This window comes from Heloderma suspectum, chromosome 1 (assembly GCF_057233095.1).
Source record: "Heloderma suspectum isolate Gila_16-S chromosome 1, 16-S_ref, whole genome shotgun sequence".
NCBI classification, from domain to species: Eukaryota; Metazoa; Chordata; class Lepidosauria; order Squamata; family Helodermatidae; genus Heloderma; species Heloderma suspectum.
In genome coordinates, this window is record NC_139458.1 from 410,428,857 (window position 1) to 410,450,663 (window position 21,807).

Below are 21,807 nucleotides of genomic sequence, written 5' to 3' on the forward strand. Positions count from 1 at the left end.
GGCATGTATCTTTGTTGCCAGATTGGAGTAAGTAGAAAGCAAGGTTTGACTTACACTTGAGAAAAGTGTGGTCGCAGTACAGTCTCATACAAAATGAGAATAATAGGAGTGTCGTTCACCATCTGTTACCCCAAAAATGAAGCCACAAAGGAAACACTTCGTATATTGGAACATCTAGATGTTCATATTGACTGAGGTTTGGATAATGGGAATGAATTCCTAAAATACTGATGTTGGTGGTAATGAGAATAGTTATTTCACTGAAAGCACCAAAAAGGTTTCTTGTAATCCTTATAAGAGTGTGGAACTTTTTGCACAGAATGTGAACAAGAATACATAGAATTCTGACTGCATGTTTAAATGGAAAAGCCATCACTTCAGCTATCATATAAAATGTTTTCTCACTTCTCAAAATGAGTGCTCATTTAAATCAGATACTATGTAGAAGAAGAAGAAAACCAATGGCTAATCCTAAATTCAGGTATACTAGCACTCTAGCTAGGCAGATTACTAGTTGATCATGCTAAGATGCTTCCTTATCCATTATTGGATCTGAAAAAAAGGAGGATTAAGAATTATCTGACTTCTCTGTTAATGTGCAAATCATCTAAAAGCTCAGCTTAGAAAGGTCTTAGAATGATGTATAGCACCAAAATAATAACATCTCAGAATTTTAATAGCTTAAATGTATAGCATAACAATTATACATAATATTTAAATTGATGGACGATAGGAGAAGCAAAATACCTATGTGTTTCTTTGAAAGTCTTTATCTGTACGTATTTCAAAATTATATATTGTGCATTTTGTATTTAATTTTGCAGGTAAAAGTTGCCATTTAGGTCAGTTCTCTTTTCTTTGTTCAAACATAGCAGTTAAAATTGTCAGTTGAAAACAAATTGCAAATATATTTGGGAATCAGGAGTCACATAATTACAATAGTTAATTATAACAAAAGAACTGGAGCGAACTATGTAACTCTTCCATTTTTTTTAGTATTTCATACTATTATGCTTTCCTGTCTGCCTCTGCATATGTTAAATAAACAATATAAATAGGCTTAAAGGCCCCTCCCCCACCCCTGATATTTTGAAGAGACGGAAAGGGAATATGAGGTAGCATGTTTGCATTTTTAGACCTGCATTGGAGATTGCTACTGCAGTGTCTTTTATCGTTTCCATCGCTCAGATACATATGTTTCCCTTTTCAGAAATCTGTGGAAAGTATTTAAAAAGAAAAGAGAAATTGCTAGTATTTCAAAAACCCTATTATAATGCATTTTTCAAATATGTCAGACACATCTTTGTTAAAATTAAACCAAGGATTGGTTTTGAGCGAATAGCCCTATATCCTTACAGATGCTGTGGATGGATGCATCTAAGCTGCTTATTATATTGATGGGTTTTGCTGCTTTGCAGCAAATGAAAACAGGCAGCTGCTTCCTCCATCAAAGCAAAAGGCAGCCTGAGTTTTTATTAAACGAGTGTTCATTTCTTCTATTGCCAAAATTCTTCCACAAAACAAAAGAGCAGTTTTAGCACATTATTGCTTAACTAGACATGAACAACTGACAGCAAGTGATAAGCCTGTCTGCTTTTCACAACTGGTAATCATTTTTTTTGGAATAGATGTTTTAATATAGTTGAATGTAAAATTTTGCAATTTACATCTACAATAGTACGTAAATTTATAGATCCAGCTTGTTGCTGAAGTGAAGGCTATAATCACAAAAGGCTTGTTCCAGTGTTGTTTAATTTTTAAAGATTATTTGAAAACTGTGTAAAGAAAACCAAATCAAAATTCATTCAGTTGACACACAAAAAGGTGGTAAAGACAGTCATACAAGCAGCCTGTATGATTTGACAGCTCTGCCATATAGCCCAAGCTTCAGAGGATCTATAGGGGTTTTTTTTAACTGTATTTGTATCACAGTTCCATGGGCCTTCTTAAGTTCATGCTGTAAAAGGAATTTGCAGATGGCAAACCATCATGTTTTCCTCCTAGTCCTGAACAATAAGGAGAATGAAAGTGTGTGTGAGAGCGTACTGGGGCCATTTTGGCCAAGCTGAAGATCTCAGCCAGCCCTTATACATATTTTTCAATGATCTGAATATCATAAATTCAGTTTTAGATTACGAAGTGGAAAGGGAGTTGTATAAAACATGAAGGAAATATAGAGAGATGTACTGTTCTATATAAACTTCAATTTCTCTAGTTTGCTTTGTGTGGTGACACTTAAGGCTATTCCTGTAGGGCAGAAAGATGGCCATTCTCTCTTTGATACCATTATATGTTTCTTTTCCATTCCGGTCAAAAAGAAGGGAACAGTGAATAGAACCATCACGTATATAGATTTAAGATTCACAGTGATAATAAGTATTGCTGAATATAAAATTAATGTCTCATATCCTATGGACCATCTTCATGCATATGTGCCCATCCAAATACTTTAATTGACATACATGGGGCTGCCTTTGAAGACGGTTCAGAAGCTGCAGCTCTTGCAAAATGCGGCAGCCAGATTGATAACTGGGACTAGAAGGTCCATACACATAAGACTGAGTCTGGCCTGCTTGCAAGGGTGCCTATATACTTTCAAGCTCAATTCAAGGTGCTGGTTTTAACCTATAAAGCCCTACATGGCTTGGGACCACAATACCTGACTGCACACCTCTCCCAAAATGAATCTACGTGTACTCTATGTTCAGCATCTAAGGTCCTCCTCCAGGTGCCTCCTCTGAGAGGGAAGCTTGGAAGGTGGCAACAAGGGAGAGGGCCTTCTCAGTGGTGCCCCCACCCATCTGCGGAACAAGTTCCCTGATGAGGTCCACCTGGCACCAAGATTGTTATCTTTTCAATGCCAGGTTAAGATTTATCTCTTTTCCCAGGCATTTGGCAGCACATTATGAGTTTTAATAGGTCCCGGATCTGTCTTTAGTTATGACTGACTGTTCAAAGTTGCTTTTAGTTATATGTTGTTTGTGTATATTGTCTGTGTGCTTTTATGTAAATGGCTTTTAAACTTTGTATATTGTATTTTAATGCTTTAACTTCTGAAAACCGCCCAGAGAGCTTCAGCTATGGGGTGGTACAGAAATGTAATAAATAATGACATTAGAGGCTCTTCTTCAGTTGGGTACACAGGTGTGAGGAGGCATCAGGGGTCACTGTACAGTCCCCTAGGTATGCCTGGTTGCCTAGCAGCAGTAGCCAACCACAGTTAGGGCTGGCTAAACAGAAGAAAAAGGTATCAGGGCAGGGGCTCTTTAAATGGGTCCAGGACTTTGAGGGAGGAAGAAGAGGTGGGGCAGAAGCACAGGATAAAAGACTGAAGGCTAGAAGCTCAAGGGAGGAGGGAAGAAGGAGCTGGAGGAAAGAGGCTCTGGAAGAGTGGCTGAGTGGAGCCACTAGAACTAACAAAGATTGGAAGGTAAATAAGGGGAGAAGGGTAGCTAGGCTTCCTTGTAGGTCAGGGACCTACAGCAGAGGAGGGTCTGCTAACAAACCCAAAAGAGGCCTACTTGTTCAGTCAGCAGCAGTCAGAAGCCTACAGGAACTGGTGGATGAGAAAAGACTGGCTTAATTCCCCAGGAAACTCAGGAACTGGTCCTCCTGACTCTGCAACTACTCATCAGCTTCAAGCAGCAATGTGTGAGTAGTCTCTCAGATGTTACTGCTCTGGGGTTATGCCAGCCCCAGAGCTTCCTGCATTGTAGACCTTCCACTTGCTCCACCAGGTACTTACCAGTATTGCCCTGGGAGTGCCCACTCCAGTTCTGCAACTACTTACCTCATGCTGTGACCTGGTTTCCAGGACCCTGCAGATACTTACTGTTACTGATTGAGAGGATCTGTGCTGTATCCTGGAACTACTTACTACAGGTGCTGAAAGGAGATCCTGATCCTGCAGCTACTGATTTGACTGATCCTGTGCTGCAACAGGAATTAGTAATGCCTATAATTTCTTCATTTTTGTGGTCCTCATAGGTATTTGGGGATGGAAAGAGGACAGAGGGACCTGTTCCCCTTGGCAGAGGGAGCACCCATTGGGGCAATAGGATAGGGCTGTTGAGGTCATAATGCCACAGCTGTGGAACCCTTTCCCAAAGGTGGCTGAACTGGCCTTGTCGCTGGTGGCCTTTTGCTGTACTGTCTGCAAGAACAATCTGTGGATGGGTTGTATAATGGCAGTTTTGTTGTACTCCTGCACCCAATTTTGTGTAGTTCTTTTGTGCTGAGGTTTTCATTGTATACTTCCAATTTAGTTTTAATGTTTTGCTGAGTTTGTTCACTGCTTTGGATATCTTCTTAAGATAGAAAGATGGGATATAGATATTTTATTAAGTAATAATACCAGACCCTAAAATCTGGGATTCTTATAAATAATAGCAGGCAGTTATGGAGGTCAACGGGAAATGTCATAAGCCCTTTTCACACAGCTGAAATCTGTGATAGTACTTGTTGTCCCTGCTCCATTCCATATGCATGATCATTCCCTTGTGAACAGAGCCTATGCAAGATTTGATACCCTTTAGAGAGCCTATGCATGTACAACCTCTACATACAAAGGTTCTATTTAAAGAAGAACACTCACTGTGTAGAGACTGGGGGCAAGGAGAGAAGGCATGATCCTGCTACCCCCTTCCATGCTTTGAATGTCCCTGCTATTTGTGTCCTTGCTATTTGTCCATGTGTGAGAGCAGTCTGAGACACATAACTTGACACATGTCATGACCTGAAGAGAGATTGGGGGAGGGATCCATGGGAAATAGAGTCTTATTGTCATATATTTTGTATTACCATCTGTATAACTGGGAAACAATATAATTGGAAAATATACAGCTCCTAGTTATAACTGTATAATTTGGAAAGGGGTAGGGGGGATTCTTTTATGCTTAAAAAAACACACACCTTCAAAAACCTTTCAAAAAACAATAACAAAAGAAAAAAAGAAGCTGAAGGTATGAATAAGCTTAATTCTCAATTGGTAGTACCCCAACACACCAGCAGGACTCACCATGAGCACAATGGGGAGTTAGCAGTTCTGAAAGCGACTGGAAACAAGTGGAACAGGGCAGGTCAGCAGAGCTCACAGAAGAGAGCTCCATTGACCTGTCCTGATCTGGAAACAAGTGTTAGTGCTCATCTCCAGGCTTGCTTTAGGCAGCACTAACTCCATGTTGTGCTAGCAGTGGGTCCTGCTGGTGCAACTGAATGAGTGGAAGCATAGCAGCAGTATTGGATACTGCCCAATATGTTAAAGATTCTAGAGTCCTACTCTATTTACCCCCGCTTTTTTTTTTTACAGTAGGTGGCATCCAAAGGGGCCCACACAAGACTTCTGCGCATGCACCAGTTCACACCTACACAGACCAGCCCTTCCAACCTCAGCCTTCTATATCGCCTGAAAATGAAGGCCCAGTCAAAACATTAACACTTATATTGTGGTGTCTGGAGTTCTCACATTATGTTTTTGCTTGTTTCCAATACATATCAGTGTGAGTGGTGTGTTGAGTCTCCTGCTTTCTACCTCAGGGTTTCTATGATAGCTTGGCATGCTATCCTACTCGTGTGATAAGTCTAACATTTACATTAAGTTCACATAGGACATGGTTCAGGGAGGACATTATTTGTCAGCCTGAGCAGTTTGTTTTTCTCTATGCTTTCAGTCAAAATACTGGTAGGAAGGAAAGGAGTCGGTCTGCCCAAGCAGAATGGGCAGTTTGTAAAGTTGCTAACTATGCTTGATGGAATATGCTTCCTGGGCACAATCTTTTTAAAAAGAAGCCATAGTCGACCACAGTACTTTATTTTTCACACAGGGCTCATCAAATACCTGGCAACATTACACTTCACTTCTCATGCCAGTACCTATCAATGTGGTAAGTGTAACAGATAGACCTAGCCTAAGCTGCTCCTGAAAGACAGAGGATCCTTATGAGTAGTATCCTACAGATCACCTGCCTGCATCTGGAAATAGAAACCAGAACAGCCCCCATATGCATTGTTTGCGCAACACTAGAGGAAGCACAGCAGCAGGATAAGATACTGCCCTTATAGTGTATCACTTGGCACAATGTAACATTTAAGAAATGCTTATAGATTTGTGTGTGTGTGGAGAGTCCAATGCAAAAATAGCTGCTTGGACACATAGTATTCTTTGTTGAAGGAATGGGCCTGGGTCTGGAGTGAAATGCTAGTGCTGATCTGCTGTTGCTAGTGAGTGGGGTCTCACTAGGTCAGGTCCAGCACTCTAATCACTATACTAACTGGCTCTATCCTTGGGACCTAGAACAGAGTTGCACTGATTTATTTCACTGGTTCCACTATCCCCAAATGTGATTGATTACAAATGAGAGATCACACTTAACTCAGGCTGCTGGTCTGGGGATCTCTCTGTACTTTGATCTTTATGAACAAATAAAACTATAATTCATGAGAGACTGAGAGGCACTGGTGCCAACTGAAATGCAACACTTCTCACAGTTGTCGCTATGGGTCAGCTAAGAATACCATCTTCCTCCATCTTCTTGGAGACTACACGTTTATACATATAGTCCAATAACAACAAAATATCAAGCACCTATTTTATTTTTGTTCATATTTATTTTTAACTTATGTGCCAGTAATTGGGCAAACTAGCACTGATAAAGAATTTTTCTTAAAAACTAAATGTTTTTGGTGACTTTTGTTTTGCTGTGTTCTGTAAACTTAAGAGATGAGGACGAGGAAGAGATGCCACCACGTGGTTCTTAAAGACATTTTCACCTTTCCTGTTTGGCCTCCTCTTTGATATGTAGAGCCTTCTTAAGATAGACTGCCTGTTAGAATGAGAGGAGAAGGAAAAAAGGGAGGAGACCCATACAAAACCAAAGATTTTAAAAGTGCACCAAGAATGAATTATTATTCCAACACGTTTTCAAGTCTTAGGACACTTTGTGAGAGGCAACTGGTAATCTATTCAGAGTTGTAAGACTTGGAACATGTTGATTGCAATCAAATATACACCTACCTGGGGGGTGCCCTATTGAACTCAGTGGGACTTACTTCTGAGTAGACATGCCTAGGATTGTGCTGCTGCTAGTGCACTTTCTACTGGAATGAGCCATTAGGTCCCTGGCACATACATTTGTTAAAATCTAAGACAATTTATAAGATGGATTTCTTGGGATGAATATAGCCATGCATTATTTTGTTCCTTAAGGTGTTTGTTTCAATGCCAGAGTTTCACCCAGCATCCAACTCTGTCTTTGTTGTTTTGCCCAGAAAAGTGGCAATTACTATGCTCATGCAAAGGTTTTTGCAGTGTACCTATTTACAACATGTGGTTTATTAATAGTGCAATCACTTAATGAGAGCATGAAATTAGAATATCAAACACATAGGGGAGAAGTAGGGGAAATAGACAAATGAAATTGTGAGGAGCAGACCTTTACCAGTATGGAGAAAGGTATGGATAAGAAACAGCTGAATAAAAGAGGAAGCTTTATTGAAAATGCCTAATCAACTCAATAGGTGTAAACTTTGAAACTACTTTTCCAGTTCACCTTCAACGTCGCTTAAGCATTCGCAGGCTTTCAAAAGCCTTCATACAGAGGACATGATTACCTTTCTGACATGCCTGTTGGAAAAGATATACTAAACTCAGAAGGATTGGTGCCTGTCTAATTTGTAGTGGTAGGAAGTTCCAGAGAATGGGCACTATGATACTAAAGGCCCTATTCTGAACTGGGTTGGGCTGGACCTCCAAAATCTAGGGTACAACCAGGAGAGTACCTTAATGTCTAGTCTGACCCTTACTTATCTCAGTAAAAGCCTGGTCCCAACTCCATATTTGCAAGATAAAGGGGAAAGGGGGGGGGAGACACCCACAGGGCTGGTCCTCCCATGCAGCAGGTGGTACACCAGTGAATTGCACACTCCCCCTCCCACACACCAGGAGGATCTGCCACTGCTGTATGCCACCCACCCTCCCCCACTATTGCTGCAGTGCCTCCCATCTCTCTGAATAGCTGCACCAGAGTGGCAATAGGGTGGGAGACGCAGTGTCAAAGGGATGAGTTTGCTGGGGCAAAGCAGGAGGGAGACAGATGCAGTGAGCACATGGGTGGGGAGGGAGGAGACGGACAGGGCAGGAGAAGAGGGGAGACAGATCATGCGACTGGTGGACAGGAGGGAGATGGACATGGCGGGGACAGCTGCGGGTGGCAGCGGCTGCGGCAGCGTATGTGCTCTCCTACTTCGGATGGCAGGAGAGCTTGCGCTGGCACTGCCCTATAGAGGGGAGGATCAGCTGGTTAGGAGGAGGAGCAGTTGACCCCTGTTGTGCCCCTGGTTCTCCTCTGCAAATGCCTGCCCTAAAATGTTTTTCCCCAAGCCAGACTTATTTCTGGTTTCAGAGCCCAGATTTGGGGGGGGGGGATGACTGGGAGGGGCATCTGCAGGTGAAAATCTGCAGTTCGGGGAAGAATTAAGCACCTTCTCTCAACTACCATTTCTCTCCTGCATATGCCTCCCCCCTCGGCAACCCCTGTACTAGTGTTTGGAGGAAAACACATGTTTGGGAGTGAGAACCCCATGTTTCCCTTAAAACATCTAGTTCTGCTCTTAGTTGCTATTGTTATTTATTTATATAGTGCCATCCATCTGCATGGCATTTTACAAAGAATATGTGGTAAGGTCCCTACCCCACTGGTATTTTATTTATTATTTATTTAATGCATCTCTTAGCTGCCTTTCAAGATTGCAATCTTCCCATCTAGAAAATTACACAAGCGAGACAACAGAGGGAGAAGAGTGAAATGGAGGCAGAGATAAGCAGTAGAAGAATATGCAGTGACTTCAGTTACATACAGGGTATGAGGCCTATGGGTTTGTGACAAAGGAGGGATTTGAAGGAAACTAACTTTCCTTCAAATCTCTCCTTTGCAATGGGACTTAAGCATGATTTACCTTTATCTGGATTGGGGTCACTGGGGCCAATCCATCCAAAATGTAGTGTTTTAAAGCCCCATTGACTTCAATAGGCAAGGGCTGAAGTCCTCCCAGTGATTCCAGTGGGACTTTAAAAAGCTTAACATATGCAGGGCTGCACCCAGTGTTCGTAGTGAAGCAAGATTTTCATCCACGCAGGATCTTGATACATAACTATATTACATCGCTGCATATTACAAAAGTATAGGTCAATACAAGGGAGTTGAAGTCAAAGTGCAAACTCCTCCACATGGATTGTTAAGCTTATCCCTATTTTGAAAGCCATCAAAGAGGATTACCTACCTGTTCAAGCAAGAGAAGCTTTTCCTTTTACTAAAATTAACAAAGGTATTCTTGCTGCTGGCTTAATGCTTTAGTGGGTAGCACTATGTACTTCCATACTTGAGACCTCGGTTTGTGAAAGCCCTTTGACCACTGTTCTTTTTAGTTGCTAGTGTCTCGAATTAATACTGACATGGTACTTTGTAGTCCTAAAGGAGAGCAGAAAGGTGTAGTGCACAAAGCTGGTTTAGGATTTTCCCAGTGGATGGTATAAGTAGCTGCTGCTGTCAGGGAGCTGAGAGCTAATGTTGTATTGCATCAGGAGCAGGAAATAATGCTCCCTAATAAAAGGTCAGGTAACTCACCCTTCATTCAAAGACTAGGTTGAATGTATCTTCATTTGAAGGAGGGAGAGAAATTCAAAAGCTTAAAACCTCTCTTGCAAATGTTAATCTTTTATGACATAACTGAGAAAAGAGTTTGGGTTTAAATAGTTGCTGATTTGAAGAAAATTGCAGGTGGTTCTAAATTAGCCGCATCTTCACTGAACATGAAGAATCACTTTGATGGGTATCAGCTGAAAAGGTCCTGCTTTTAATTACATAGAGTTGGGGTGGGTACCTCCAAATGAAAAACTAGGAATGCCCCATCATCTTTGTTGATGTGTGACAGGAATAATCCTTCCTCTTAAAGGAAATGATTCTCAAAAGCCCTCCATGCATGTGGGAAACTAATGGAACTCGGTTTACTTCTCTGGAATTTCTACAACGCGTTACCGTTATGTGACTCTGATCTAACATACTACAACTAGTGTCTATGGATTATCCCTTTATGCTGGCTGCAGGCCATAAAGGATATAATTTAAATTCTAATGATACCATGGGTAATGAAGATTGCCCTCTAGCTAACAAATGCTCAGCATTAGCACCATCCTCTGGATGCACAAAAACGACTGTCTCCTTGTGCTCATCAGTACAAATGGAAAGATGCAGAAGGCTCCCAAGTTCAACCATTGGCTAATAATGAATTAATAGCATAGAGGAAAAACTCTTGTAGTAGGAAGGACTTTAGCTCTTATTTCCAAAGGTCCACCCTGTTGCTGCTCGTGTGGCTACTATTTAAGATTCTTTTAGCATTAAGAATGTGTTAGGCACTGTGCAGAATACAGTGCAGAATACTGTGCAGAATACAAGGTCCCGTCAAGGTAGGCCATTATGTTGCTGATGCAGTAAGATGAGAACAGTGTCTTGCTTAAGTCCATCTGGGCTGAATCTACACAGCAGTTATACCATTATCATACCATTATCGTAACTATTGGTGACCATTGTTGTCATGTATACCAATAGTTATGATAACGGTATGATAACGGTATAACTGCTATGTGTAGATTCAACCCTGGTGAGTGAATTGTTTCAGAGGAGCTTCAGACATGCTGGCTTTCTGTTCACACCTTGGGATTTATGGGATATTGTCCTGGCACCTTGGCTCTGGAATCCATTTTGTTCCAGAAGGCAGGGCTGGAATAGCTGCCAGGAAAGATAATTAGGCTCTGGAATACTGCATAGTGAAGAGCCACCCTGAACATGTAACTGCACATTGATTTAATTAAAAGGAGGCTCTTCCTGTCAAGGGGGAACTCCTGGAAATGTCTGCCTAATTGTCCTGTCACCACCCAGCTGACTGTCCATGAAGGTACCTTTTGAACTGGCCAGTACAAAGCTGTGGTGGGAAAAATGACCTAATCCTGAAGCATCCTCACCTGCCTACCTACCAGCTCAGCAAGAATAAAAGCCCAAGACACCTATTCGACACACCCTTAATGACTCCATTTATTCTGGATAAGCCTATTCTGGCTAGGCTACACAGAATAGTGATGTAAAATTAGAGTCAGAAACAAGCCTTTGTCCCCTTTGTTCTGACCTAGCATGGGTCCAGCCCCTGAGCAATCAAGCATTTGTATTCTTTGTGGAAAACACTATAAGTGGCTTGGACATCCACCACATTGGTTTGTCTTAGCTTTAAGAGTGAAGCTGGGGCCCATTTGGGCTTTTCATATTACTCCTCATGACTCTCTTCTACCATGCATTTCTACCCTGCTGTCAAGCCCATGGTCACTGGGCCAGGAGCCCCTTATGCTTTTGTTCTGAACTGCCTCATTTACCCAGAGAGATCCATTTGCCTTGCACAAGCAGGGAGAGAAGGCTGAACCCTCTTGGTAAAGCACTTATGGAATCCAAGCCCAGGTTCCATACTTGACATAAGTCTGCCTGTCAGTTCCTTTTGATGCCTTGTGGAGGCTTGTGTTCAACATATGAGTTGATGTTCTTGAGGTCAATGGTATTATTTTCAGAGTTCAGGAAGGGAGCTTAAGGAGTTTTGTTTTGGATTAACAAGAGTGTGTGAGCTATTTCCCCAAATTAAGTGTGTTTGAACTAAGTTCTCCAAATTTAGAAGTAGTTATTCCCTATTTGAATGGAAACAAAATGCAGAAATTCGCTCTGTGCACACTGCAGCTTAGGCAAACGTTTCTTTTGGGTGCTGTGTTCTGTGTATATGTGTAACTTGCTCTTCAATGTGCACATGTGAGCAAGGACATGCGACAACAGAGATGAGATCTGTACTATGCACCAACCTGGTTTGCAGCTCCCATTCTTAGCCTTTGTGCTACACCAGCTCTAGAGTTTTGGAGACTTTGACTTGCAAATGCTTTCATTTTCAGGAGGTCAAAACATGTCATACATTCTGACAGATTTTTTGACCAGGTACAAATTGGTATCTATTTTGTTAAATTGGTATGTCTCCCTTCCTCCATGGAGCACTGAGTATAATTTTAATGTCATAACAGCCCTGTTAGGTAGGTTAGTCCAGGGACAGTCAGTGAGCTCCACAGCTATATGGGAATTTGATGGAGAGTTTCTCATCCCAGCCACTACGCCACAATGGCCACATTCACATTGAACAGTAAGTCAGGATTCTGGAGAAGCCTGACTTAACCGTGAAACGGCTGCATGCTGGTACACACAGCCCATTTACTTCCACTTTGTAAGGCTGTCCTTTCAATTCTGAGTCGCTGTGTGCTCACCACATGCTCCTGAGAGCTCCAATTGAATTGAGGGTGTGTGGCCTGAGTAATCCCAGCAGCTATGTGGGCAGGAAGTTTCAGTCTGTTTCCTGTCTCCTATCTGAGCAGAGCAGAGGAAGCTGCTCCAGCTGGTCTAGGGGCTATACAAGAAAGCAAGCTCCCAGAGAGCGAGTGATCAGAGAGAGCAAACAGGAGTTGGCCAGGGGAGTTCAGCAGGGGAGGTCAAGCGGGAGGCCCCTAATGTTTTTGTGTTTTTTGTTTTTTAAAAAATTCTTTTTCTTATAACACACTTCCATACCAGTGGACTGGTGTTTTTAAACTCCAGTGAACAGAGGACAAAGCACAGGCTATTCCAGTGCAATCAGAAAGCTAGAAACTTACAGCTGAGGGATTAACAGGCCAGCTGAGGAGAAGAGGGGCTAGACACCTTACAGCTGTCCCCTCTTCTGGTTCTTCCCCCAACCTGATGGTTCCTGGCAGCCTTACCAGTCTGCCCTCGGGTCTGGTGGTGCTGCTGCTGAATGCCAGGTCGGCCCAAAATAAGACCTCCCTCATCCATGATTTGATTGTGGATGAAGGGGCTGACCTGGCATGTATTACTGAGACCTGGGTGGGGGAACTGGGAGGGGTCACTCTCTCCCAGCTGTGCCCTCCTGGGTACTCAGTGCAGCACCAACACCGACTTGAGGGTCGGGGAGGGGGGGTTGCCGTGGTCTATAGGAATTCAATCTCCCTCTCCAGGCTTCCTGCTCATTCGAGTGCAGATCTTGAGTGTCTGTACCTTGTGTTGGGTACCCGGGACAGATTAGGGATTCTGTTGGTGTACCGCCCACCCCGCTGCCCATCAGACTCCCTGCCTGAGCTGACGGAGGTGGTCTCGGACTTGGTGTTGAGGACCCCCAGGATGATGGTCCTGGGGGATCTCAACTTCCATGCCGAAGCCGCTGTATCCGGGGCGGCTCAGGACTTCATGGCCGCCATGACGACCATGGGGCTGTCCCAACATGTCATCGGCCCAACGCATATAAAAGGACACATGCTTGATCTGGTTTTCTCGACTGGGCAGGAGGATGGTGATCTGAAAGTAGAGAAATTAACATCTGTTCCTTTGTCATGGTCAGATCACTTCCTGCTGAGGTTTAGACTTCTGGCGGCCTTTCCCCTCTGCAAGGGTGGGGGACCTATTAAAATGGTCCACCCCCGGAGATTAATGGATTCCGATGGATTCCAGAGGGCTCTGGGGGATTTTCCTGCTGGTATGGCTGGTGCTCCTGTCGAAGCCCAGGTCGCTCTGTGGAATGCAGAGATGACTCGGGCGGTTGACACGATCGCGCCCAAGCACCCTCTCCCTCTGAGCAGAGCCCAGCCAGCTCCTTGGTATACACCTGAGCTGAGGGCAATGAAGCAAGAGGGGAGACGGCTAGAACGCAGGTGGAGGAAAACTTGTGCTGAGTCTGACCGAACACAGGTAAGAGCCCACTATCGAGCCTACTCTGTGGCGGTGAGGGTGGCAAAGAGGCAGTTCTTTTCCACCAGCATTGCATCTTCTCAGTGTCGCCCGGCGGAGCTTTTCCGAGTGGTTCGCAGCCTGTTACATTCTGGGCCAGGGAGAGAGACGGTGGAACCCTCGGTAGCACGCTGTGACGAGTTTGCACGGCACTTTGAGGATAAAGTCACTCAGATTCGTCATGAATTGGACACCACGCTTAATGCAGTTCCATTGGTAGAGGCGTTCAGAGCACCGTCTGGTCCAGTTTTATTGGATGAGTTTCAGTTACTGAGGCCTGAGGATGCGGACAAGGTGCTTGGCCAAGTCCTATCGACCACTTGTGTGCTTGACCCTTGCCCTTCATGGCTTATTAAATCAAACAAGGGGGGGTTGTCCGGCTGGGTCCAGGAGGTTGTAAATTCCTCCTTGAGAGAGGGAGTGGTGCCTGCCGCTTTAAAAGAGGCAGTAATTAGACCACTCCTGAAAAAGCCTAACCTGGACCCAGAGGATGTTAACAATTATAGGCCAGTGGCCAACATCCCCTTCCTGGGCAAGGTGCTTGAGCGGGTGGTTGTAGGACAGCTCCAGGCACTCTTGAATGAAACGGATTATCTAGATCCATTTCAATCGGGCTTGAGGCCTGGTTTTGGAACGGAAACTGCCTTGGTCACCCTGTGGGATGACCTCTGCCGGGAGAGGGACAGGGGGAGTGTGACCCTGTTGATTCTCCTGGACCTCTCAGCGGCTTTCGATACCATCGACCATGGTATCCTTCTGGATAGGTTGTCTGGGTTGGGAGTTGGAGGCACTGCACTACAGTGGTTCTGCTCCTACTTGGATGGCCGATTCCAGAAGGTGGTGCTGGGGGATTATTGCTCTGTGCCATGGCAATTGTGCCATGGGGTTCCACAGGGCTCTATTCTATCCCCCATGCTGTTTAACATCTACATGAAACCGCTGGGGGAGGTTATCCGGAGGTGTGGGCTGAGGTGCCATCAATATGCGGATGACACCCAGCTCTACCTCTCTTTCTCATCAAAACCAGGTGAGGCAGTGGCTGTTCTGAACCAGTGCCTGGGCACGGTAATGGACTGGATGAGGGCTAATAAACTGAAACTCAATCCAGACAAGACGGAGGTACTGTTAGTGGATGGTTCGTCTGCCCGGCTAGGTGATATTCAACCTGTTCTGGAAGGGGTTGCACTCCCCCTAAAGGATCAGGTTTGTAGTTTGGGGGTGCTCTTGGATCCAGAACTGTCACTTGAGGCACAGGTGAACTCAGTGGCACAGAGCACTTTTTATCAGCTTAGGCTGGTATACCAATTACGCCCTTATCTGGACAGAGATAGCCTAGCTACAGTTATCCATGCTCTGATAACTTCTCGTCTGGATTACTGCAATGCGTTATATGTGGGGCTGCCTTTGAAAACGGTCCGGAAACTTCAGCTGGTCCAAAATAGGGCAGCAAGATTGTTAACAGGGACTGGCCTGCGAGCTCATATTACGCCAGTACTTTTCCAGCTGCACTGGCTGCCAGTCCATTTCCGGGCCCGATTCAAAGTGCTGGTGTTAACATTCAAAGCCCTTAACGGCTTGGGGCCAGGTTACCTGAAGGATCGCCTCCTCCCATATGTGCCTGCCCGGACCTTAAGATCATCATCAGCGGCCCTTCTCCATGAGCCCCTGCCAAAGGAAGTGAGGCGGGTGGCTACTAGGAGGAGGGCTTTTTCTGTTGTGGCACCCCGGCTCTGGAATGAGCTCCCTAGTGAGGTTCGCCTGGCGCCTACATTGTACTCTTTTCGGCGCCAGGTGAAGACCTTTTTATTTTCCCAGGCATTTTAGCTTTCTAAATTTTTATCTTTGCTGTTTTAAATCTGTATTTTAAACTCCTGTACTGCTGCTAGGTTTTATTGTGGTTGTATTGTTATATTGTGGTTTTAATGTTCTATATATTTTAAATTGTTTTATTGTGTGTTGTTTGGTTTTAGTTTTTGTGAACCACCCAGAGAGTTTCGGCTATTGGGCGGTATAGAAATAAATAAATAAATAAATAAATAAATAAATAACTTTCTGAGACAATAGAGACTATGGAAGGAAAAGACTCTCCAGTAGTGGTGACCTGCACTGTCTGTGCCATGTTTGTTTTCTTGCCTGAGATCAACATGGCCTACATGTGCAACAAGTGCAAGTAGATCACACTGTTGGAAGACAAAGTAAGAGGACTGGAGCAGCGAATGTCGACTCTCCAGGGACTAAGGGAACACGAAGAGTTCTTGGACAGAACTGCAGAACTACAGCAGCAAAGTGAAGAACAGAAGCTAGAAGAGCAACAGCAAGCTGAGGCAGAAGAGGAAAATACTGAGGTGAGGAAAAATGAAGTAGAGGATACTTGTTGGAAAATGGTGACAGTTAGGAGCAGAAGAACTAGAAGCCACCCTACACCAGTGGAAGCAGTAGAACTAGGGAACCATTTCCAGGTACTTGAGGATGAGACTGGCGGACAGCCTGCAGAGGAAGAATTGGGCTCAAGTTACAGGAAGCCAGATTCCGGCTGACCATCAGGAAAAATGAAGCTGGACATCCATCCATCAGAGATGCTTGGACTTAGATTCCTGCATTGAGCAGGGGGTTGGACTCAATGGTCTTATAGGCCCCTTCCAACCCTATGATTCTATGAATTAAAGGGGAACCTGCATGAGAGCGAGCAAGAGGCTGAAGGTCAGTCAAGCAGTGGCAATGAAACCAAGGCCTACAACAAGAAGAGAAGAGCAGGAGTAGTGGGAGACTCCTTGCTGCATGGGATCGAAACCCAAGTATGTCACGAAGACCCATGGACTCGCCAGGTATGCTGTCTCCCAGGAGGACAGATTAGAGATGTGACTGAAGGGTTGCCTACACTCCTAAAGCCTGCTGACTAGGGATGTATGAATCCCACTCAACCATCCATTCCGGGGCATCAGCGGTGGGGGGGGGGGAGGTGCTCCGTCCCTCCCCCCGGAATCCTCCCTAGCCGGCTCCGCTCTGTGGTGACTCCGGAATTCAAAAATTCAAAGATTTGAAGCTTCAAATCCTCAAAGATTTGAAAATTCAAAGATTTGAAGCTTCAAATCTTCGAATTTTTGAATCTTCGAAGGTCATGCCTGAATTAGAGGGAAAAAAATCACGGAGAAGCCATGATTCTTCGAAGATAACGCCTTAATTTAAAAAAAAAAATCCGAAGCAGGGGATAGGAGGGGGTAAAACTTAGTCTCATTTGAAGGGATAGAACAAGCCCCTGCTCGATGCAGGAAGCCTGATTCCCAGGTGGTCGCCCATCCAACTACTGACCGGGACCGACCCTGCTTAGCTTCCAAGATCAGACAAGCACGCGCACATCCAGTCCTTTGCTTGTTGCTGAGGAAACATTGAGTGCTGAGGAAGCTATGCGATCAGTAGCCGGAAGATGACATGGGGCCATCAAGAGCTGAGCATGGTGGGCGTGGAATCAGCAGAAACAGGAAGAGTTTCTGATCCTCCAATGAGAGCCTCCATCTTGAAGAGCAGGAAAACAGCACAGCGCTCGAGTGTAAACTGAGCTCGTGCATTCGATGAAGCACTGCAACAGAGAAAATGGCTGAGTGTGGATAATCGCATTTTAGTGTGAGAGCGTTTAACCTGACAGGATACCAAATTCATTTGGACAGCAGGCGCAATGTAGATCAGCCCCATGATACATTTTGCTTGGTGCTCTATTAATGTGCAGAAGTACGCATCAGTAACACAATGCTCAAAAAAGACCTTGATGGAACCATACATGTGATCACATCAAGCTTGCTCTTTTTTGCTGTGTTTTGCATGTGTGCATATAGGTAACGTACAGAAAGGAAAAAGGCTGAGATGAGTTGAAGTAATTAATGTTAGATTTATTTATTTTTAATTAAAGCAGAATTCAGGAGAAAAACAGGGCAGAGCAAAGCCACGGAACAAAAAGGGAACTGAACTGGGGAAATGCACTCACCCCTAGCAATGTTATGGGAAAGAACACCAATAATACATCTTAGGTGTTACTTTCTGGCCTGTGTTTTAAAACGAAGCAAAAGATTACTTTGAGCAGATCTAAAAATGTGTCTTCAAAATATTAAGAGAGATTGTTCTTTAAAAGTGACCCTTATTCTGTTTGTTTTTTTTTCTAACAGGTATTTGGCCTTCTGAAGAGGTACTAGCTTACTACTGCCTCAAGCACCGTGAAATTTTCAGGTACAAAAAACAACCCAGAAAAGACCTCTCCCAATCCATTACTTTTATTATATTTGCATAGTAGAGATTGCTATGATTTAAGTCATCAGACTGAATGTTTAAAAGTTCAAGGTGAAAGCGTGTTGCTCTTAACAAAGAATTTGGAGCTGCCGTTGGGTACTAATATTGCACAGCGAGCTTTCTGCTATATGTCAAAGACTTTTGATTTCCACTCAGGGCATTTTATTTCCCTTTGATTTTTGGGAAACAAAAGTGAGGCACCAATCGATCAGCACTGATTGTGAAGGTCGAGGGGGGGGAACAAAGACATCCTTTACTCTGACTTCTATTCTGAAAGCCAGCAAGGTGTTGTCTGGGAAGGTGGGTCATATTTCTAAAGCAGAGCTTTGGCACTAGAGTATTTCAGAGTATCTCTGCATTTTCTCCGTCATTGTGTTTCTGTATATTTCTTATATTCAGGCACCATAGGCTACTTGACCTTCCATCTAGACATGGTACAATACAGAAAACATAACAGACCAAGTTTCTTGGCCTTGGTGGGCTTCAGAAATTTATACTTGGTGGAATCCCAGAAAATCTGTTGCTCAGGGACAATGCGAAAGAATTGAGATGTAAGATAGGGCTGAAACGAAAAAGAAGCAGGGCAATTTTTGTAACCATTGGCAATGCATGCCCTCTCCTTCTTCATTGGTTTTTCAAGGGAGCTTCAAAAGGTGCACATGTTTTCCTCTGGAGCAGGGGAATGCAAATGGTTAATTCTCCCTCTCTTGCTACGTTGCTTAGGGTTGAACAAAAATGCCACTCCCAATTAGTTGTTCAGTTTACTGGTGTCAAATTGGGGTGTGTGTGATTATTTCTTTTGATGGCATGGTGTGAAAACATTTGAAAAGTTTGGGGGCTTACCATAGGTGATGGCAGTGACATAGTGGTATTTTCTTCTTTTAAACATTTTTTTTTTCACCTCCATTTTTCACCAGAATGTCTCATAATGGTACTATGTCTGGGCATTATGGGTGGGAAAAATGGTAGCTGGCAGCTGCCAATAAGACCTCTGCTGCCGCTGCTGCAACAGGTGGCAGTGCTAAAATATAATAAAGAAAAAAAGACCACTGTGCCTCTGCCTGGGGTGAACCCCCAAACCTTTCATACTTTTTCATACAACCTGACATTGTGCCTCCCCCTCCCCATTTTGGGCCCCTGCAACTTTCACCCCAACCCAGTTTCAAAACAAAAGTTCTTTAATGAGAATGTTTGACTTGGCACTAAATCATCATCATAATCTCTTCTTCTAAAATTATTAAGAGCAGTGATGATGAAGCTCGTACGACGCAGCAAGATCAGGAACATCTCAATTACCATGGTTGATGGTATCAGGCAGGTTCACAGTGAGACAGGCAGTCCTTTTGATAGCCAGGCCCTCAGCGATTTAGGAGTTTGGTTAAAATGAACACCTTGAATTGCTCCTGGAAAGCAATTGGCAACCAGTGCACGTCTTTCAGGACAGATGTAATATGGTCCCAATACTGTACACCAGTTGGAAGCCTAGCTTCTGCATTTTGCACCAATAGAAGCTTCCGTACACTCTTCAGGGGTAGTCCCACATAGAGCACATTGCAATAGTCTAAATGTGGTGTAATCAAGGCATGGATAAATGTCAGACCAACTCAGAAAGGATTGCAGCTGGCACACAAGCATAATTGTGCAAACACAGTCCTTGCCACCTCTGCCACCTAAAGATCCAGGGACAGTGTAGGATCAAAGAGTACTCCTAGGGATGTACGAAAGGCACTTACCTGGTCCCGCAGCTTGCTTCGCGGTGGGGGGGAGGCGCTTCGGTTCTCCCTCTGAAGTTCAGGCTGGGGGGGAGGCGCCCCGCCTCGCCCGGCCGAAATTCAGGCCGGGGGGGGGGAGGCGCCCCGCCTCACCCGGCTGAAATTCAGGCCGGGTAGAAGCGCCCCGTCTCCCTGGCCGTGAAATAAAAAAGTGAAAAAGAAAAAGAAAAAAACACCCATGATAGGCTACGTAACAATTTACATAGCCTATCACGGTTAGATTTCCAAAGTCAGCCGTGATAGGCTATGTAAATTGTTACGTAGCCTATCACGGGTGACTTTGAAAAAAAAAAAAGTGCATATGCAAATGGCGGCACCCATGGGCGCCGCCATTTCCGTTCCTCATTTGGTCCCGGTAGTCTACGTAAAGATTTACGTAGACTACGGCGATAATAAGGGCAACGCTATTTGCTTATTATTTATTTAGGTGACAAACAGCAATAGAGCTGGGTGTCATCAGCATATTGCTGGCACCTTACTCCAAAGCTCCAAATGATCTCTCCCAGTGTTTTCATGTAAGTGTTAAATAACATGGGGGACAAGATAGAACCCTGTGGGACACCACAGGCCACTGGCTGTTAAATCAAATCGTAAACCCTCACCACCACCATCTGGATACTGCCCAACAGAAAGGACCAGAATTACAGTAAAACAGCACCCCCAGGCCCCAGCCCCACCAGGCAGTCCAGAAGGATGCCATGGCTGATGGTATCAAAAGCTGCAGAAAGGTCCAAGAGGGCCATACTGTCCCCTTCCAGTTTCTGCCATAGGTCATTCACCAAGGTGACCAAAGCCAACTCAGTCCCATATCCCAGCCAAAAGTCCAATTGAAACAGGCCTGGATAATCAGTTTCATCCAGATGCAACTGGAGTTGCAACGCCACCAACTTCTCAGTCACCTTAGACAAGAATGTTATATTTGAGACAGGCCTATAGTTAGACAGATCTTCTTAGCCAAAGGAAGCTTTCTTTAATAAAGGTCTTATTACTGCTTCTTTTAAGCAAAGGGAACAACCCCCTCACACAAAGAGGAACCAATCACTTTCCTTAGCCACTGCATCAATTCCACCTTGGCTGATTTAATCAGCCAAGAAAGGCAAGAGTTGAGTACACAGGTCATGACCCTCAACTTTACAGATACCCACATCCTTGAAATCCACAATCAGATGTCCACATCCTTGAAATCCACAATCTGAAAAGAATCCAAAACAACTGGACAAGCGGTAGCTGAGGTTTCATCATTCTGACCTGCCCCAATATTGGAGTCCAAGTCAACTCATAAGACAGGTTAGGCTGAGAGATAGCAGCTTGCCCAAAATCACCAGTGAGCTTCATGGCTGGATGGGGATTTGAACCCAGGTGTCCCTTGAACCCTTATTTTCACATAAAACAAGAGTGGAAGAGATTATCTCCATGTACATTCTTTAGTAGTAGATGGAGATGGCTGTATGCCTTTCAACATATTGAGATACTCCGATATTGAGCTTACCTCTGCTATAAAAGCTGGTTTGCAGGCATAGGCCAGTTCTACACCTGTCTAGTAGTACAGATATCTATCATGCACATGATAATGAAAAATGGGCTAACTATATTTTAAATGAATCATCTGTTTTAATTCTTAACTGATGTGATTGTACTTTCCATGTTACAAATGTAGATGTGGGATCAGCTTAACATAAGGTTAATTTCATGATGCTTATTAGCTACTTACTTGCAATTTTACTATCCATTCATTAGATTTTTCACAATATTTTGTTATATTTATGTGTTCAAGCAAGTATTTTTGTGATGTACATATATTTCAATCTTTCAGCATAATTGCAGGCAGCATGTTGTGTGGGGGTTGTTCCCACTCTCCTCCTGTGTTTCAGACTGCAAATTATTTTCCTCAGGAGTATAACTCTAGTTCTTCT

General features: G+C 44.0%; 1 protein-coding gene across 1 annotated transcript in view; it reads left to right on the forward strand.

Moving 5' to 3' along the window:
- Nucleotides 1-21,807, forward strand: part of CAMKMT (calmodulin-lysine N-methyltransferase) — a 450,591-nt gene that overhangs the window by 332,074 nt on the left and 96,710 nt on the right. Inside the window, exon 4 of the mRNA XM_084828963.1 lies at nt 18,002-18,062. Coding sequence (XP_084685089.1) covers nt 18,002-18,062 — 61 coding nt within the window. The remainder of the gene's footprint in view (nt 1-18,001; nt 18,063-21,807) is intronic.